Source organism: Anomaloglossus baeobatrachus, chromosome 5 (assembly GCF_048569485.1).
Source record: "Anomaloglossus baeobatrachus isolate aAnoBae1 chromosome 5, aAnoBae1.hap1, whole genome shotgun sequence".
NCBI classification, from domain to species: domain Eukaryota; kingdom Metazoa; phylum Chordata; class Amphibia; order Anura; family Aromobatidae; genus Anomaloglossus; species Anomaloglossus baeobatrachus.
In genome coordinates this window covers 265,129,243-265,146,934 of record NC_134357.1, presented here as the reverse complement: position 1 = coordinate 265,146,934, position 17,692 = coordinate 265,129,243, and the positions used below count along the sequence as shown (strand labels likewise).

General features: G+C 45.3%; 1 protein-coding gene across 3 annotated transcripts; it reads left to right on the top strand.

Annotated features, from left to right (window-relative positions):
- Positions 1-7,033: 7,033 nt before the first annotated feature.
- Positions 7,034-13,056, top strand: LOC142311226 (uncharacterized). Of its 3 annotated transcripts, none has more exons than XM_075349444.1 (2): positions 7,034-7,114; positions 10,657-13,056. In XM_075349444.1, exon 2 carries the CDS (start codon positions 10,769-10,771, stop codon positions 11,882-11,884), a length of 1,116 nt encoding a protein of 371 aa, XP_075205559.1. In that variant the 5' UTR covers positions 7,034-7,114; positions 10,657-10,768; the 3' UTR covers positions 11,885-13,056. The 3 variants fall into 3 exon arrangements, with proteins under 3 accessions (XP_075205559.1, XP_075205560.1, XP_075205558.1); XM_075349445.1 differs by having other exon boundaries at positions 7,047-7,114; positions 10,660-13,056; XM_075349443.1 differs by having other exon boundaries at positions 7,100-7,177.
- Positions 13,057-17,692: the final 4,636 nt, after the last annotated feature.

Here is a 17,692-nt window from a genome sequence, read left to right as displayed (position 1 = left end):
AGGGAGTCTTTGCACAGTCCGGCATCAGGCTCCTTCCGGGCTCGGTAGCTTAAACGTTGCTGCAACTATAAATCTTCACCGTTTTTTTTTTTTAACAATACCGGTTCTCAACACATATATGTCCATCACCTCCGATCGCTATGGTTCATGCGGGGTGGTAGGCGTGCAGCCATTCAGCCCGCTGGGCCCTCACATAATCGGAGAGGGATTGGCCTGGCAAGCGGCGCAGCCTTCGGAACGGTTCATAATTGGCCTGTGACTCCGCTTCCTCTGTCTCCGGTTTTGGCTCCTCGGCCCCCGGCGGGGGTGACGGGGTAGCTGGACGGGACGGCTGGGGACTACCAACAACAACCACCGGGTGCGTCACCATACTCTGGCGAATCGCCAATAACGCCGGTGTTCCCTTTTCCAGCTCGGTTACCGGTCCTGTAACTACTTCTGGCGCCACCGCCAGAGTGTTTCTTGGCCGACAAGCTTCAGCCAGCACAGGTCTCTGCTGCGTACGTCTCCGGTACTGACATTCCTCCCACTGGATCTCCTGTTGCCACTGCGCGGCCTCCTGGGCAGTGGGCATCCGGGTCACCCCTACGGCAAATAGGCCCCGGCATCCCATTTCTCTCCGGAACTTCACTTTCTCCCCCGGGTACAGAGTATGGAGACGTTGGGGTAACCCCTCAATGTCCAGATTGACCCGGTTATAAAAGAAGTGATCCCCGGTCTCGTCGTCTTCTATAAACCCGTATCCCTCGGCCTGATTAAACTTGACCACGGTGCCAATGCTACACTGCCGGTCAAATTTTTCACTAAGGGGTCCGGCCATCATCTCCCTGGCCACGGTCTCGGCCAGAAGCCTTTCTTGCACCGGGTCTATCTCAGGCGGCGGGGACTGTCGTCGGGTTAGGGGTGCCGGCTTTACCGGCTCCCAGAAAAATCCCCACTCATCTTCTTCAAGCTCCGGGACATGTTGCTCTCCCGGGGCCGGAACTTCTGTGGGGGTTGGAGGTCCTACCTTGGCTGGCGTAACCACCTCCGGCCTCTGAAGGGGTGTTCCCAGTGCCTCGCTTCCCGGCTGCAGTTGAGTCTTGTAAGTGGCCCGGACTTCCGTGGATGTATCACCGGTCACGGCATCCCACGAAGTGACCCACGTAACTTTTGTGGGCCGCTCCGGACCTCCTGGCACAGCCGGTAACGTTATGGTGGGTGCCTCCTCTACTAAGCTCTGCCTCGGGCGTCCTCTTCCCAGGCTGGTTGTCACCAGCGCGCCCGCTGCAGCTCGCTGCTTTGTCTGCGTCTCCATCTCACTTAGAGTCAGCTGCTGAGTTGGCGTCTCCTGCGGCTCTTCCTGTAATGGCGGCGGGGAAGGTGGAGGCGGGCCTTCTTTTCCCGCTCTTGCATACACTCCACCCCTGGCCTCACTCACCAGGTCGACCCAGCATAGGCGACGCCTCTTCTTTTCTGCAACGCCGCCCACGTCTCTAGTCTTCTGCAGCATCTTGGGGCCAGTACCTCCCCTCTTTGGGCGGCGCACTCTGCACTTCTTTTTCTTCGCCGGCCAGCTCAGGGTTTTCCGTTTGGCGCCAATTTTCCGCGCGCTCACTGTGTTCGTGAAGACGGCGGCCATCTTAGCGCCGTCTTGCGACTGATCCATCGCCTTAGGCACCACTTGATCTTCACATTCTTGGATCGGGACCCTCCGCAGATAGATCCTGCCGACTACGCCACTTGTAACGGGGTGCCGGGGGCGCCTCAGGAGTCGCTGCGAGGGCCGCTTCATGTGTCAGGCTAACCCCCGGCCCCGCCGTCACTATTGGGACAGGGGAATGTTTGGTGGGGAAGAGGGTGGATGGCAGGAGCACGCTGGCAGACTCAGGAAAACTCCGCAGACAGGCATCAGCTGAACCAAACGGCATTTTATTACACATATCTTCAAAACAGTCTCGGTACACAAATCTTGCAGTGTCAAATCACAATTCCTGCCGGGGAAACTGTTCCTGTTTTTCTCTGTTCAGGGGCCTTGCCCAGCTACTCTCGTTTGCCTAAGCTCACACTCCGGTTACTGCAGAATTGACCCATACACTTCTGCTTCGCCGGCTAAGCCTCTTCGGGTCCCACCTGTACACTGCTGGTTCCCGATCCGGACACTCTCCTTTTTCTCTCTCTCTGGCTAACTGCCACAATCGACCCCACACTCTGCCCCCGTTGCTCCTTCTCCCCCGTCCCAGCAGAAACTGACTTCTCACTACAGCAACCTCTCACCCTCCCCCTAGACTGTCCAGCTCCTCCTCTCTCCTGTACTGTTCCTATGGGGACAGCCGTCCCACCCTGACATCTAGGCAGAGGAAACCCGTTAACACTGTAAAACACAATTAACATTTTTAACTACCCCAGCGTGGGGTATCTTCAGGGGGGGAACTGCGCCTCCGTGTAAGGGGTCCGTCCACCCCTTACACTGGCTTGGCAGATACCGGGGCTCTGTCACGGCCCTGCTATCAGTTACTCTTGCAGCCCATCCCACTGCCTGTCTCCTAACTACCGTTCTCGAACAGTAACTACCGTTCTCGGACAGTCTCCAAGGTAGCGTCTCCCCACTCTCACACGCACTGGCGACCTGACTTCTCCTGTTCCCGCCCTAAGCATTTCTCCCGCTCTTTTTGTGCAGGGCTTGTCTGACTGCACAGTTCAGAGGGAAGCGCCAATTCTGCCGGCTAGTCCACAAAACCACAGCACGCAGGTGAGAACTGTCTCTTAAAGTCGTAGCATGCTTAACTGTTTGTAGGGGTGGCACCCCTACATTACCATGTGTGATAAATAGTAACATATTTTTTTTGTACCAGTCATTACAAAATCCATAATGGCTTTGATATATGGCAGACAATGGTCCGTTGTTAGCCCTTCAGTTGCCAGAACAACCATAGACTCCCCTCAATTGCACTACAGAAAGCTGATCTCCCTCTGTCAAATTCCTTACATGTGACAGTTGCTATTGGCCACAGTATCACTACTTTACCTGTATTTCCTTCAGCTAGGTATACTTTCGCTTCAGACACTGTCCTATAAGGGATTAGTCTGGCTGAGACCCGATGTTCCATCCAGCCAGACTAATAGGTGTGTGCTGTCCAACAGCCTAGGTTATCCAGACATGAGGTTAAAGTCTGCAGTCACTGTATGTGACTGCAGACTTGTGAATCCCTGCAGTCTGCACACTGTCAGGATTCTCTGATGCTAGCGCCAGGAGTGGGTGGGCATACATGCGGTCATGTGCCGACTAGATATGACTGGCCTCGCTCAATACAAGCAAATTGAGCAAGGCCAGACACGTCTAGCCAAAATGTCGCTGGAAGTATACAGATCGCATAATTGCGGTCACCTGACACTGGAGAATTCTGACAGTGCACACTGTGAGTGATGTGAGGATTCACAAGTTGCAGTCACATAGAGTGTTTGCAGATCTGAGCCTCAACCTGGACAACCCCTTAGGCTCCCACCATTCTGCTAGTATTTGCCAGATATGATGCTTGGTAGCTTTGTGAACTTTGGTGTTTTTGCTTATTTGATATCATGTTAATGACTTGGCTTCATCCTGACCTTGCCTTATTTGTGATCCCTCCTGACTTTGATCATGGCCTATTTGACCCTGTTTTTTGTCTTTCCTTTTGGTAACTGACCTCAGCTATTCTACTGACTATGATTTAGTTTAATGATTCTGTCCTAGTATTGTCCCTTCTCATACTGACCCAACTTTGTTGGATTTCTCTCATCTCCAGAACAGTTCTGTGGCCAGCATCCCCTCTGTAGAAGCAACCCAGGGGATCCTGTTGTAATCCCAGATCTCTGTACAGGGATTTAAAGAGTGAAGGAAGGGTTCCTCTGGGATTTGCCAGATGGAGTGGCTAGTACCAAGTCTGACTGAGAAAGCCTTTTGAGCTAATGACCTGTGACAGACTTTACATGTGGCATGTAATGTGTTATCAGACCACAGCACGTACACTGACACTGCTGCTATTTCTGTGCTATTCAATGGGAATAAACCAGGCCAGAAAACAGGAGCCACTGATTTTGGCCAGAGTCACACTTGCGAGTGCCTCGCGTGTAACTCGCGTGAGTCTCTCATTGAATCATCCGGCACGGACTCGCACTCTTCTTACAGGAGCGGGTCGGTTGCATGTATGTCTATGCAGCTGAGATGCTCCTGTCCTGAGAGTGTGAGTCCATGCCGGGTGATTTAATGAGAGACTCGCGCGAGTTACACGCGAGGCACTCGCAAGTGTGACTCTGGCCTTTGATGGGGTGAAGATGGATTGCTTTTTTTATGTGGACTGCTTTTTAAGTGCCACTTCCCCAAATAGAATTTGACACTTAAAAGGCAGTACTGTGATGTGGCTGTGTGGGGACATGATCCCGCCCCTGATTGCCTGCCTGTCCTTCCTCCTCCCTCTCCTTCCTCCTTCCTTCCTCCCCCTGTAATAACACAGACGGGGAGAATGGACAGGCAGGTGGACAGGGGCAGGAATAACTAGCAAAACCTGACCAATATATTAGATATCCTGTTGCACCTATCAATCAAGTAACAGTAGATTTCACAAACTTTACTTAAATATTTTTAAATATTTTTGTAATCATCGTAGCTGACTTTGTACTTTTCCGAATCTTTTTGTCCTGATATCAAAAATGTATATAGTTTTTCTGTAGCACGTATAGTTTCCATGGAGCAGCATCATTATTATAAGATATAAGAAATATACTGGTGACATTTAGAAAACAGTAATCTACATATTAGAAAAAAATGCTTCACCTTACAAAACAGTTTCATTGAACCAAAATAATTTCACATGCAAAATAGAAACCAAAATATGAGCAGAAATTAAAAGTGCTTGACATTAGACTGTCGTTGATACGATTTTTCAAGGTTGTCTCTATATAACATCCAAGAGTAATCTGCCATCATTGAGTCATTGTTCCATTACTTTAAGGTCCTTCTGAAACCACTCGCCTTGTTCATCGCTTAAAGGGAACCAAACATCAGGATTTTCATGTATAAGGTGCAGCCAGTGCAGTACTGGCACTATGAGGCACAGTGTGTACATACCATCAGGGGGCAGCTCGGGTGTTTAGGCAGTGAAATCCAACTTTATAAAGTTTGAAAAATCAAGCACTTTTTGATTGACGTGTGCACCTCTCTCCTAATGTCACCTGGCAGATTTTCATAACTTTCCTTTAGATGGCATGAATGAACAATAGGCATTGATGGTTTCATATTACCATTGTAAAGAAACACTGCTTTCAAACTTCTCTGGGATAAGTCAATAAACAATGGCCAATCTTCAACAAAATACTCTTGATTCAGTTCTTCAAAGAGGCCATTTACATTGTTACAGTACACCATTGGTCCATCAACTGTGAAAAATTTTGTTATAGTGTTACTTCTGTTTCGGTAATAACACACTTTGACATCATCATGAAGAATATTCTTCTGTTTCAACCTAGATGCAAGAAGTTCAGCTTTATCTTTTGACAATGAAAGGTCTCTGACGAGATCATTTAATTCATGTTGAGTAAAGCGTTCTCGCTGCTCCATCAGGTACATACTCATCTTGACTTGAAGTCTCCATGTCTTCGCCAGTAGCTTCAGCTCCATAGTCTTCATAGTCTACCTAATTTTCATCCAATCCAGACAATGGTGCTACAGGAACTGGCAAGGTACCATCATGTTGATCTGGCCTAATCGCAGATTCAAGTTCAGGGTAATTAATCTTATGTTTTTTCTTTGTAGAAAAGCCCTTCAGTTTGACAAAACAGAAGTAGGAGTCATCACTATGATTTTTGGGTTCTCTCCAAATCATGGGAGCAGCAAATGGCATAGCCACTTTCCTCATATTCAACCAGTCACAAAGACCATTTTAACAACTTGAGCATATCACATGAGGGGCCCAGCATACATTGAAAATTCAGAAATAACGGAATAACAAAAATACTTCTATCTCAAAAACTTTATTTGATAGAGCAAAACTAATGCCGGCGTCACACGGGACGATCTATCGTGCGATCGCATGAGCGATCGCACCCGCCCCCGTCGTTTGTGCGTCACGGGCAATTAGTCCCCCATCACATGCACTTACCTCCCGGACGACCTCGCTGTGGGCGGCGAACATCCTCTTCCTGAAGGGGGAGGAACGTTCAGCGTCACAGCGACGTCACACTGTGGCCGGCCAATAGAAGTGGAGGGGCGGAGATTAGCAGGATGTAAACATCCCGCCCACCTCCTTTCCACATTGCCGGCGGGACACAGGTAAGCTGTGTTTGTCGTTCCCGGGGTGTCACACGGAGCGATGTGTGCTGCCCCGGGAACAATGAACAACCGGAGCACAGAAGGAGGACCGACTTTTTGAAAATGAACGACGTGTCAACGAGCAACGATAAGGTGAGTAGTTTTGCTCGTTCACAGTCGTTCCGAGGTATCACACGGTACGACATCTCTCACGATGCCGGATGTGCGTCACTAACGACGTGACCCTGACGACATATCGCCCGATATATCGTACCGGCATAAGCATATTTTTGGAATCAGCACATCAACCTCCATTAAACAGACACATTACCTTTGCTGATGATTTTTTTTGTGTTGACCAGTGTTATTTTTCTTCCGGGTAGTAGTCGACACTTCATATATTGCAGAAGATCTGAGTTCTACATGAATCTGGCTGACTAAACTTCATCATCTCTACCTGCATATCTCAGTGTACCAATTGTCTAAGTACATACAGTAAATCCACATCATATTCGATAGGAAATGGCGCAGAGGGCTTTAGAGAGTTATAGCATCTAAAACCAAGGAATAGAATTCAGAGCCACCTGCACTATTGCTTCCAGACTGCAGAGCTAGATGCATTCAGCTAAAATGGAAACTGACACCATAGTGGTGGCAAATGTATTTTCTTGACAAGCCGTCTTTCCAAGATCTGCACACTAGAGGGCAGCCTTTACCATTCAAATGAACTGGAAAGTCAATTGAAATGCATTGTCTGACTGCTGAAACGCAAACATGGAAGTGACGGCAGTCAGACTGGAAGTTGTTGCTGGAGGGGGCTGCATTTACAAGAAATGGCCTCGCTGGGAGGTGAGTGCTAAGATGTGTAGCAACCCCTGTTACTGTATACTCTGTGAAGAGATTTAATAGCAGGTAAGGATATGCATTTAGACATTGTTGGAACAGGCATGGTGGGTCCAGACATAATATATACAGGCATACAATGATGTTTTCATATACTGTATACAGATATAACATTTACAGGCAGAATCGCAAGGGCATGGTAGATATGGGGCAGTCATTGCAGTACAGTGATGATGGATATAGATTTTGTGGGTACAACTATGACAGATAAGCATTATCCAACGGGACGTTACTGCATTTCGGAAGCTGTCCTAGAAAGTTGGCAGCTCAATCGCAGCTCAATCACTGGTAAATAGATCTTTAGAGAATGTCGCCACTTTATCCACCATCTAACCTGTGCCCAGGTCTTGTAAGCAATAAGCGCTAGATCCTTCCAGCTTTTCCAAGCCAATGACAAAAGTAAACCAATGGATCCATTACGCTCATTGTGGGAACAGGTCTTGGTACTTGTTTTTTTAGCCAGTGCACTATTCTGCTTGGGTTATGGCATCTTGAGACATTGTGTGGTATCATACTGTCTGGTCAATGTACGTTGAAGAGATCATACTGGATGGGAGTGCATTCTGGAGCATTATTATGTAGGAAGTACATTTTTGGGGCTGTGGCATACCAAGAAATCATGTGGCCCCAAAGCAGAAGTCCTAAATGCCTTCCCCTTAACACTAGAACTACTGGACTTGTGACACCTATATAGAAATACATAGTGCAAAGTAGTCAAAATGACTACCTCAGTAGTTCTAGTGTTAAAGAATAAAAACTTTTCGGCAAGGGTCACAGAAGAGCATACAGTATCTTGAAAAAGTATTCATACTTTATGAACGCTTCCACATTTTTTCTTTAGATACAGCCACAAACAAAGGTATTTTATTGTGATTTTAATTGATATACCAACTGTAAGTAGCAAGTATTTGTGAAGTGTAAAGGAAATAATACATGGCCTTCTAAACAATACAAAAATATTAGATATGAAAATTAAAACATGCATTTGTATTCAGCCCTCCTGTGTACATACTTTGTAGGACCACTGTTAGCTGCAATTACTACTGCAAGTCTATTTGGGTATATCTATTCCAGAAAGGGAACCTGTCAGGTCCAATATGCACCCAGAACCAAGAGCAGTTCTGGGTGCATATTGCTAATCCCTGCCTATCTGTCCCTGTATACACTAGCATAGATAAAGAGAGCTTTAGAAAAAAGATTTCTAAAGATCTTTTACCGTATACTAATGAGCGAGGGGACTAGTCCCCTGTGCGTTAATTCCCTGGGCAGTCGTCCCCATTAGCATGTTAGTATGCCCCTGTGGGTGTGCTAACATGCTAATAAATGCGCAGCGTCACAGGATGATCTCACTCACCTCTCCGCTGTCGTCGTATCCGATGGGGGATTTCGACTCAGTGCGTATGACCCTGGAGTTTGGGTCATGCGCACTACTTCAGTTTGAAGCCAGGACGCGTACACCCGCCTTCATAGTGCGCATGACCCAAACTCCGGGGTGATACACACTGAGCTGAAATCCCCCGTTGGACGCGGTGGAGAGGTGAGTGAGATCATCCTCTGACGCTACACATTCATTAGCATGTTAGCACACCCATAGGGGCGTACTAACATGCTAATGGGGGCGACTAGCCGGGGGATCTAACGCCCAGGGGATGAGTCCTCTCGCTCATTAGCATACGGTAAAAGATCTTTAGAAATACTTTTCTAAGGATCTCGTTATCTATGCTACTAGATACAGAAACAGTTAGGCAGGGATTAGCAATATGCACCCAGAACTGCTCGTGGCTCCGGGTGCATATTACACCTTACAGGTTCACTTTAAACATCTAGAAACTGATCTTTTTTCCAATTTTTCTTTGTAAACTAGCTCTAGCTCAGTGAGATTGGATGGAGAGCGTCTGTAATCAGCAATTTTCAAGTCTTACCCCAGATTTTCAATGGGATTTAGGTGTGAGCCATTCACACATGAATATGCTTTGATCTAAACCATTCCATTGTAGCTTAGTTGTGAATTTAGATGTGTGTTTTGGAACATTGTCATGTTGGAAAAGTGCAAGTCTACCAAAAGTACAGAGTGATAGTATTATCTTCTTTTTAATATAGAGCAGTACATGTGTGAAATAGTGATATCATCAATGAAATGTATTTTCCATACACCAGCAGCACTCATATAGTCCCACATAAGGAAAATGCCACCACCATGTTTTACTGAAGGCACCAACAGACATTTTCCTTTCCCCCTCACACTGCCAGAGACACAGTTCTCTCCTGCGTGTGTGTATAGGGACAGATCTGTGAGTCACTGTCAGCGGCGTGGGAGAAGCCAACGGGTACCAGTCTGTCTGAATAGTCTCCTGTGTGGCGCAGTCACTGGTGGCTAATAATGTATGCTTTTCTCTGAAATGCCACAGTGTATCAGAGTGAAAAATGCCTGGCAGAAATCATATAGCTAGTTCATCACCTTAAAATAAAATATGGTTTTGGTGTGTTCAAAATATAATTATACACAACTTAATATACTTGTATTAGGAGCCTCACATGAAGGCATGTGGCCAATGCTATGTGCGAAAAGGGCTGGCAGGCAGGTTCATATCAAGGTAGGTTCATATCAAGGAAGGTTCATATCAAGAGCTAAGCCAGCTCCTTTCTCTTCATCCCATAGAAGCGGCTGGCTAAACTATTAAAAATGTCTAAGGGCCACTTTACACGCTGCAACATCGCTAGCATTTGCTGGCGATGTCGAGCGCGATAGCACCCGCCCCCGTCGTATGGCCGATATGTGGTGATCGCTGCCGTAGCAAACATTATCGCTACGGCAGTGTCACACGCCCATACCTGCCCTGCGACGTCGCTGTGACTGCCGAACAATCCCTCCCTCAAGGGGGAGGTGCGTTTGGCGTCACCGCGACGTCACCGCCACGTCACTAAGCGGCCGGCCAATAGAAGCGAAGGGGCGGAGATGAGCGGGACGTAACATCCTGCCCACCTACTTCCTTACTCATTGCCGGCGGACGCAGGCAAGGTGAGGTTCCTTGTTCCTGCGGTGTCACACATAGCGATGTGTGCTGCCGCAGAAATGACGAACAACATTGTACCTGTCGCAACAATAATTGGGAATGGACCCCCATGTCACCAATTAGCGATTTTGAATGTTTTTGCAACGATTCAAAATCGCTCATAGGTGTTACACGCAACGACATCGAAAATGCGGCCGGATGTGCGTCACAAATTCCGTGACCCCGTGTAAAGCTGCCCTAAGGCTGTGACAGTTTAGACTGTGTCATGATAAAGAGGCCAGCCATTACCAATAGTCAATGATGCATTCATCTAGGATGACTATGTAATTTGACAACTAATTCTAGGGACAAACTAAGAATATACTTCTGAATGTGATTATTACAACTCAATTTTGTTGTTAAAATCTCAAACATTTTAATTATCTATTTTTTTTTATCTGAAATAATAAAAAGTTATCATTGTGTTTCCTTCAGCAGTTATTGGATTCTTGAAACGTTCCATAGCCCCCATCTTTGTCCATAAAGCTGAAAACTAACAACAAGCGAACCATAGTGGGAGAGCAAAAGTCTAAACTAGATACAAAACATGATGGCCAATGCCATGGATGTCATGACTGGGAAGATTCGATTTCGAGATGGCAATCATCTGATGGACACATCCAATACTACAGAATCACTACCTAGATCAATTCGTAATAATGCAGAATCAGGCTTATATGATGGAACAAATCTCTCAAACCTGGAAGCTAGCTTATTCACAGATCATGTACCTCACACATATGTTCGTATTAAAGAGGAACCAGTCTCCTGTAACGAAAGAAATACTGCAAAGCCTACTGATCATTTACAGCTTCCCACTACTAATATTAAGAAAGAGCTGATGTCATGTAATGAAGGACAGTCCATAAGCCCAAGCATGTCTATTCCCGCAGACGATAGACGATATCCATTTTGGCATATTAAAGAAGAACCTGTCTTAAGTGATGGTGAGAGCCTCACAGATCACTACATTTATACATTGACAAATCAGTACCCATCTACTCATCTTAAGAACAAAGTACATTTTGAACGTGAGATAAACTTTGACACCCATCAGAAGTCATTTTTATGCTGCGAGAGTGGGAAGGGTTTCACACATAGAACCCACTATATCACTCATCAGAGAATTCACACGGGAGAAAAGCCATTCTCTTGCTCAGAGTGTGGAAAAAGCTTTTCCCAAAAGTCCTATTTTGTGTCACATCAGAAAACTCACACAGGGGAGCGACCCTTCTGTTGCTTTAAGTGCAGTAAAAGTTTTCGGGTACAGAGTACCCTAAACAAGCATTTGAGGACTCACAAACTTGACAACCCATACACTTGCCCTCTATGTAAGAAAACGTTTATCCATAAAGGACATCTTGTGGCACATCAGAGGATTCACATGGAGGAGAAGAGATTCTCTTGTGCTTACTGTGGAAAGGCCTTTATTCATCATGGGCACTTTGTTGCCCACCAAAGAATCCACACAGAAGAGAAGAGGTTTACATGTTCTTATTGTGGCAAGTGTTTTATCCATCATGGGCATTATGTGGCTCACCAGAGAGTTCACACTGGAGAAAAACCATTTCCATGTCCTGAATGTGGAGCTTGTTTTAGTACTCACCATAATCTGGTGGTCCATCAGAGACTACACTCAACACCAGCCATTAGCTTTTTCTGATTGTGGATTATTCTTTTAGAATATTTCTAGAGAAACACATTTCTTTCATATACACAAAGGAACTGTTTACCAATGAACATGTAATGAATATTGATGAGTAATAGATAATGGACCTACTTTGAATGTCCTCTCCAATACAAAAAAATGAGTATCGTTAGGGATAAATCATATTTTACGCATTTGGACATTGCTTGTCTGGATCCCTAGTTATAAAGCTTAACTTTTTTTAGAGTATAGTTAAATTTCTAAAGGCCCCCATAGACATTAGACTAGAGTCAGGCGAATTGGCTGATATCGGTGGGATCATCTGACAGTCTAATGTGTGGGCCTTCCCACCTCTCTCCGACAGATGATGATTGGTGGGAGAGAAGTATCTGGCCTGATAAATCCCAGTGGATGAATCTTTAATTCCCCCCCCAAGATAATCTGTCGTAGGAGGAGTCTGACAGTGGCTCTCTCATAGAGAACAGAGGTGGGTTTGGCCAAAGTGTACGGCTTTGTATATAATGTAGTTGTGAGAGATAACTGTTGGCTAACAGCTGTCTAATGTTTATGGGACCTTGAAGGTAATGTGTCATCAGAAAATGACCTTTTGTTTAAATTAGGTTTTTGTGTTACATATATTTTTGTTTTTCAATTTTTGGCAATGGTTATTTTCATATCATAACATGTATTATAAAAAGACAAATGCCACTGAGTCTTTTTAGGACTATGATTTTTTGTTCTTTCAGCAAGAGTTTACAGCCGATTCCTTATCAGCAGAGTCTGGATTACAGTGACAGGTTGTCACACTATTCCGAGAAAATGTCCTCCTTGCCAGTGTGGACATTGCTAGATTTCTAATTTTTAACAAAAAGTGTGATATCTAACAAAAATCAGATGTTAATGCAATGAACCGCAATTTCCCTTATTGTGTTAAGTGATTACAGTTATGGTCCTTATCATTTCAAGGTGCGTTACATTGTACCTGAAAACCATTTATTTCTATAGATATGAAATGATATGATTTATTTACTTACTAAGTAAACATATTTTAACATGAATTGATAGATAAAGCTGTTGTGATGTAATTAATGATAGGATATTTAGAAATGTCTTAAAGGGGCTGTCTCAATTAAAAACAAGCAACTTTGTAATTTACTTCTATTAAAAATACTCCCTATTCTCAAAAATGAAGGGATGTTTAATTTTTTAATGTACAGTTCTTGCTTAGATCACTAACCACCTTGCAATTTCAGAGTGGCTGGTTACTTAGATTATAGTTTATGCTGCTTGTAATCTGTATGGATTAAAGCAAGGGTCTCAAACTAAAATGAATGAGGGGATAACAGGGGACTGGAGCTCAGGCTAGTGAGGCCCTAGCTATCCCTACTCCCAGAGATATGTCTAATGATGATGATGTCTGGGTCGCCTTTCTAGTCCTGCTCTTGGCCAGGCCTGATCTAATACCCCCTCTCCCCCACCCCAAGGGAGGGCCGGAACAGGAGTGGTATAGTCACAGATATGAACAAACGGGGAAATTCGCTTCTCCGGCGCTCGTGTGACTTTGTCATAACACACAAGCCCCACGACCAATCAGCACTGGCTTCCATCTCTCCGCCTTTGTATGGTTAAGCAATTAACAGGAAGGGACTAGCAGCCACAGCGCTCAATTCCTATTAATCAACCATGATAAAGGCGGAGAGAAGGAAGCCGGCGCTGATTGGTTGAGGGGCTGTCATAACACGGCAACGAGGATTAAGTATATAGTGTGTCCACCCATATCCTGTCCACCGCCATTAACTTGAGAATGGCGGCAGCTATAGGCATAGAAGTGGTGTCTAAGTATAGTAAAGTAGCCATGCGCTATGCAAGGTGTATGCAAGGTGTCGATTCGTATTGAATTGATGATGCCCTACAACTTTGTAATTCACTTTTTTTTCTCTCTCGTTCTGTGTGAGATAAAAATGCTAACTCCATTGTTTTCCACCAGGTGGCGCTTTAGGTGGTTTCATTGCGTAGCGCATGGCTACTTTACTATACCTAGACACCACTTCTATGCCTATAGCTGCCGCCGTTCTCAAGTTAATGGCGGTGGAAAGGATATGGGTGGACACACATCAACGATTAGAGTATCCCAAAATAGAACTAACTGAAAAAGTAGAAAAAAGATGAAAAAACAAAACAAACACACAATTGCACAAAAAAAAAAATAAAATCACAAAAACTGGTTTTGCCACTAAAACACAGCCGGTGTGTTAAAAGAAAAATAAGCAAAAAACCATACAGATAGTTGGTATCACCATGTCCAGAACTACCTTAACTTTAAAATTTTCATATTATTTATTTCATACGGAGAACACCATTAAAACACACACACACACACACACACACACACACACACTAAAAATTTAGCTTTTTCATCATATTGAAAAAAAATAATTCAAACCTAACCCTAACCCTGTTCACTAGAAAATAAACAAATTATAGCTCCCTGAATATGGCAATGGAAAAAACTTTTTTTCATAAAAAAAAAGCATTTTTAATATGTGATAGAACCAATACATAAAAAAACACAATATAAATCTGATATAACTGTAACTGCACTAACACAAAGAATACAGCCATCTTATCATTTATACTGCACAGTGAAGCATGCAAAAATAAAAAATATTCTTGTACTGCTGTCTATTTGTTCATTCTACTTATAATATCTCAGAATGAGGCTTAGAATGATAGTTCACATGTATCCTGTGCCTTCCACCAAATACTGGGTGTCAGTGAAAATCCCCAAAACCGCGCTTCAGACAAAACCACAACAGAACCACTCACTATAAGGCCTCTGTCACATGTACGTGAAAATCACGCACGTGTCGCGAGACACGTATTTTCCCTGCATGTTGCGTTTGGTAAGTACTTGTCTCCGGTACATGCGGCCCACGTGTGTTCTACGTGTGCGATCCACGATAACACACGGAGAACCGGTAATTTGCATACTCACATGGTCCTTGCTGCTGTCCAGGGTACTGATCTTCGGCTCCAGCCCCGCCCACTCCCCTCTGATGCTGGTTCCGGCCGAGCGGAGGAGCGGAGATTAGCGCCCGTGACATCACGCCCACCTCCTTAACACGCTCATAATGAGCAGCGGACGACAGCATCTGTTTGCAGCGGAAGGTTCTGCTGGGCTTATGGAGGTGAGTATATTTTTTTTTATTTTAAAATAATGACACGTGTTTCTCCGGCGCGTGTCACATGGGACTGCATCCACACTACATCCGTGTGGTACGGGTGCGGGCCGTGTGACACCCGTGATGCCGGAGAAAAACGGACACACGTAAGTACGGAATGGACACACGTTCCGTTCCAAAATACGTGTGTCTAAACCATTAGGAATACATAGGTCCACGTGTGTACGTGTCTCCGGTACGTGAGAAAACTGTCAAACACATACCGGAGATACGGACGTGTGAAAGAGGCCTTAGGCTGGTTTCAGGTACGTGTGACATCCGTTTTTTACACGGATGCCACACGTACCCATGTTATTTGCTGTTACTCACAAGTCCGTGTTTTCACATGAACCGTGTGACCTCTCATTGCCCCTCAAGCACTCACGCAGAAATGTCTGTTTTTTCTCCGGCAGCACGGGTGTCACACGGACCGCACACTGATGTGATCCATGTGACATCAGTGTGACACATACCGGAGAAAACGGGTTTTTTTTAATAAAAAGATTTTCTATATTTACCTCTTTCCAGCGATGATGTCTCCGGCTCTGCTGCCTCTTGCTCCTGACCCCCGCTCATTATACTCACTGAATATTCAGTGCCCTGTGGAGCAGGAAGCAGGAGCAGCGCTGGGGACTTCAGTGCCGGGAAGCGCATCGCTGGGGACAGGTGAGTATACAGCAGAGTGTGTGTGTGTGTGTGTGTATTCAGTGTACACATGCATGTGCGCTATGTGTGTGTATGTGCTCGGTGTATCCATTTGTGTCTGCTATGTGTGTATTCATATGTGCGTATATGAGCTCTGTGTGTGTGTGTGTGTTTGTATGTAGTGAGAACCTAGAAGCCGGAGCATCGCGGGGACAGCATCGGGGACTCATTAAAGTTCCCAATGAACTCTGATGAACCCGTGAAGCTGTAGCGCGGGTGTAGCGGGGGTCATCAGGATGTCATCAGAGTTTATTGGGAACTCCAATGACCTCCTTGATGTCAGTGTGCTTGCAGAATACTCACCTGTTCCCACGGTGCTGTCCGCGGCGGTGCAGTACCCAGCGCTGTCCCCGCGCTGCTCTGGCTTCGAGGTCCTGAGAGCGGTGAATAATCAATGAATATAATGAGCGGTGGTGAGGAGCCGAAGAAAACAAGTAAATATGGACAATCTTTTTATTTCTCAGACCTGTGTTTTCTCCGGTACCTGTCACACGTATGCAAACACGCGTGACACACATGTGACACATATGACACACGTAGGACCATAACCATGCGTATGTGATTAAACGCGGACATCTGAAACCGGCCTAATGAGGCAGATGCAGTAACTTTAGACTCCATCTGGTCTCTGTTCTGAGGGTATTCCATCATTTTAAGCTTCTTTTCAGTGCACAAGTGTGGATGACCAGAGATGTGTGCACACCTAAAAAGATGGATATCACCATAACAGACAGTGTCCAAAGTGTCTCCATATGCCTCATTATAATGAACACCAATTTTCACCAGTGAGGTTGGTGTCATATGTATATATAAAGGGTTTGGACCACTGTCCATCCTGTTTTTGATCTCAGTTTTAACAGGCTTGAGATTTTTTGTATATGTTCTTCATTTCTTTTGTAGTGTGCCTTTTATAGTCTTTTAATCTTAACATTTAAGGTTAAGTTTTATTACTAGGCTCAGGCTTATGCTTTTCCCTGGGTTCATTGAGAGTGAGCTGGGCCTAAGAGATTAGGTTTGTCTTTTCTCACTTTTTTGCTACATTGCAATCTATAAAGCATGGTACACATACACGGTGGGGCACAGTCCCCTTCTCCACACCTCCCCGCTTAAATATGGTTGTCCCCAATGATCAACAATCAGAGCGTGCAATCGTGCCATATGCCATGAGGCCCACGCAGGCCCTGCCCCTTCCTCTTAGGCCTCTCCAGTTCCTGTTGGGTCCTGTCCCTTCCTGCTGCGATCCCGCCCATTACTGCGGTATCTTTTTGTGGTATGGGTAGTGGCATTTTGCCTGGGTATTTTTTCTGGATTCTTCTTCTAATTTTTTCTTCAAATCTCAAATCTTCACATTTCTGCACTGGCAGTCTTCTGGACCCTTGGTCATAATTCTTTCGGAGTCTCACCATGTTCTCAGACCTTAGTGACCCCTAGACCAGGTAGGTTGTTTGTTGTTGCGGGACTTGACACTTATAGTGTCCCAACTGCTCCTCCTTCCATTCTTCATTTAGCTTTTCTAGCAGTCCCTGTACCTTCTCTGTCTCTCTTAAGGTCAGAGTTCAGAGGAGATGACATACTCTCAACTATCCAGCCTGCCTTGGTTACCTAGTATGCTTTCATGTCTTGCAAGGACATGTTTCCCTCAAACCAAGCCTTTGCATATTGCGCTGCTGGTTTCTTGCGGTCTAGGTATGAGAAAGTGCCCTCCCCTGCTGGGGTTATTTATTATGTACCCTACACCCTAGTTGCAGTTGTCAAATTATTGTCTAAGGCTTCTATCACCCTTTAGTACTATTACATCTGCCAAGTGTCATACACAGCGGCTGGATTGCATCTGCACAGCAGATGGCATAGTCTGTCCAAAGAGCCTTGGATTGGGTTTGCCAGACTACACCTCACA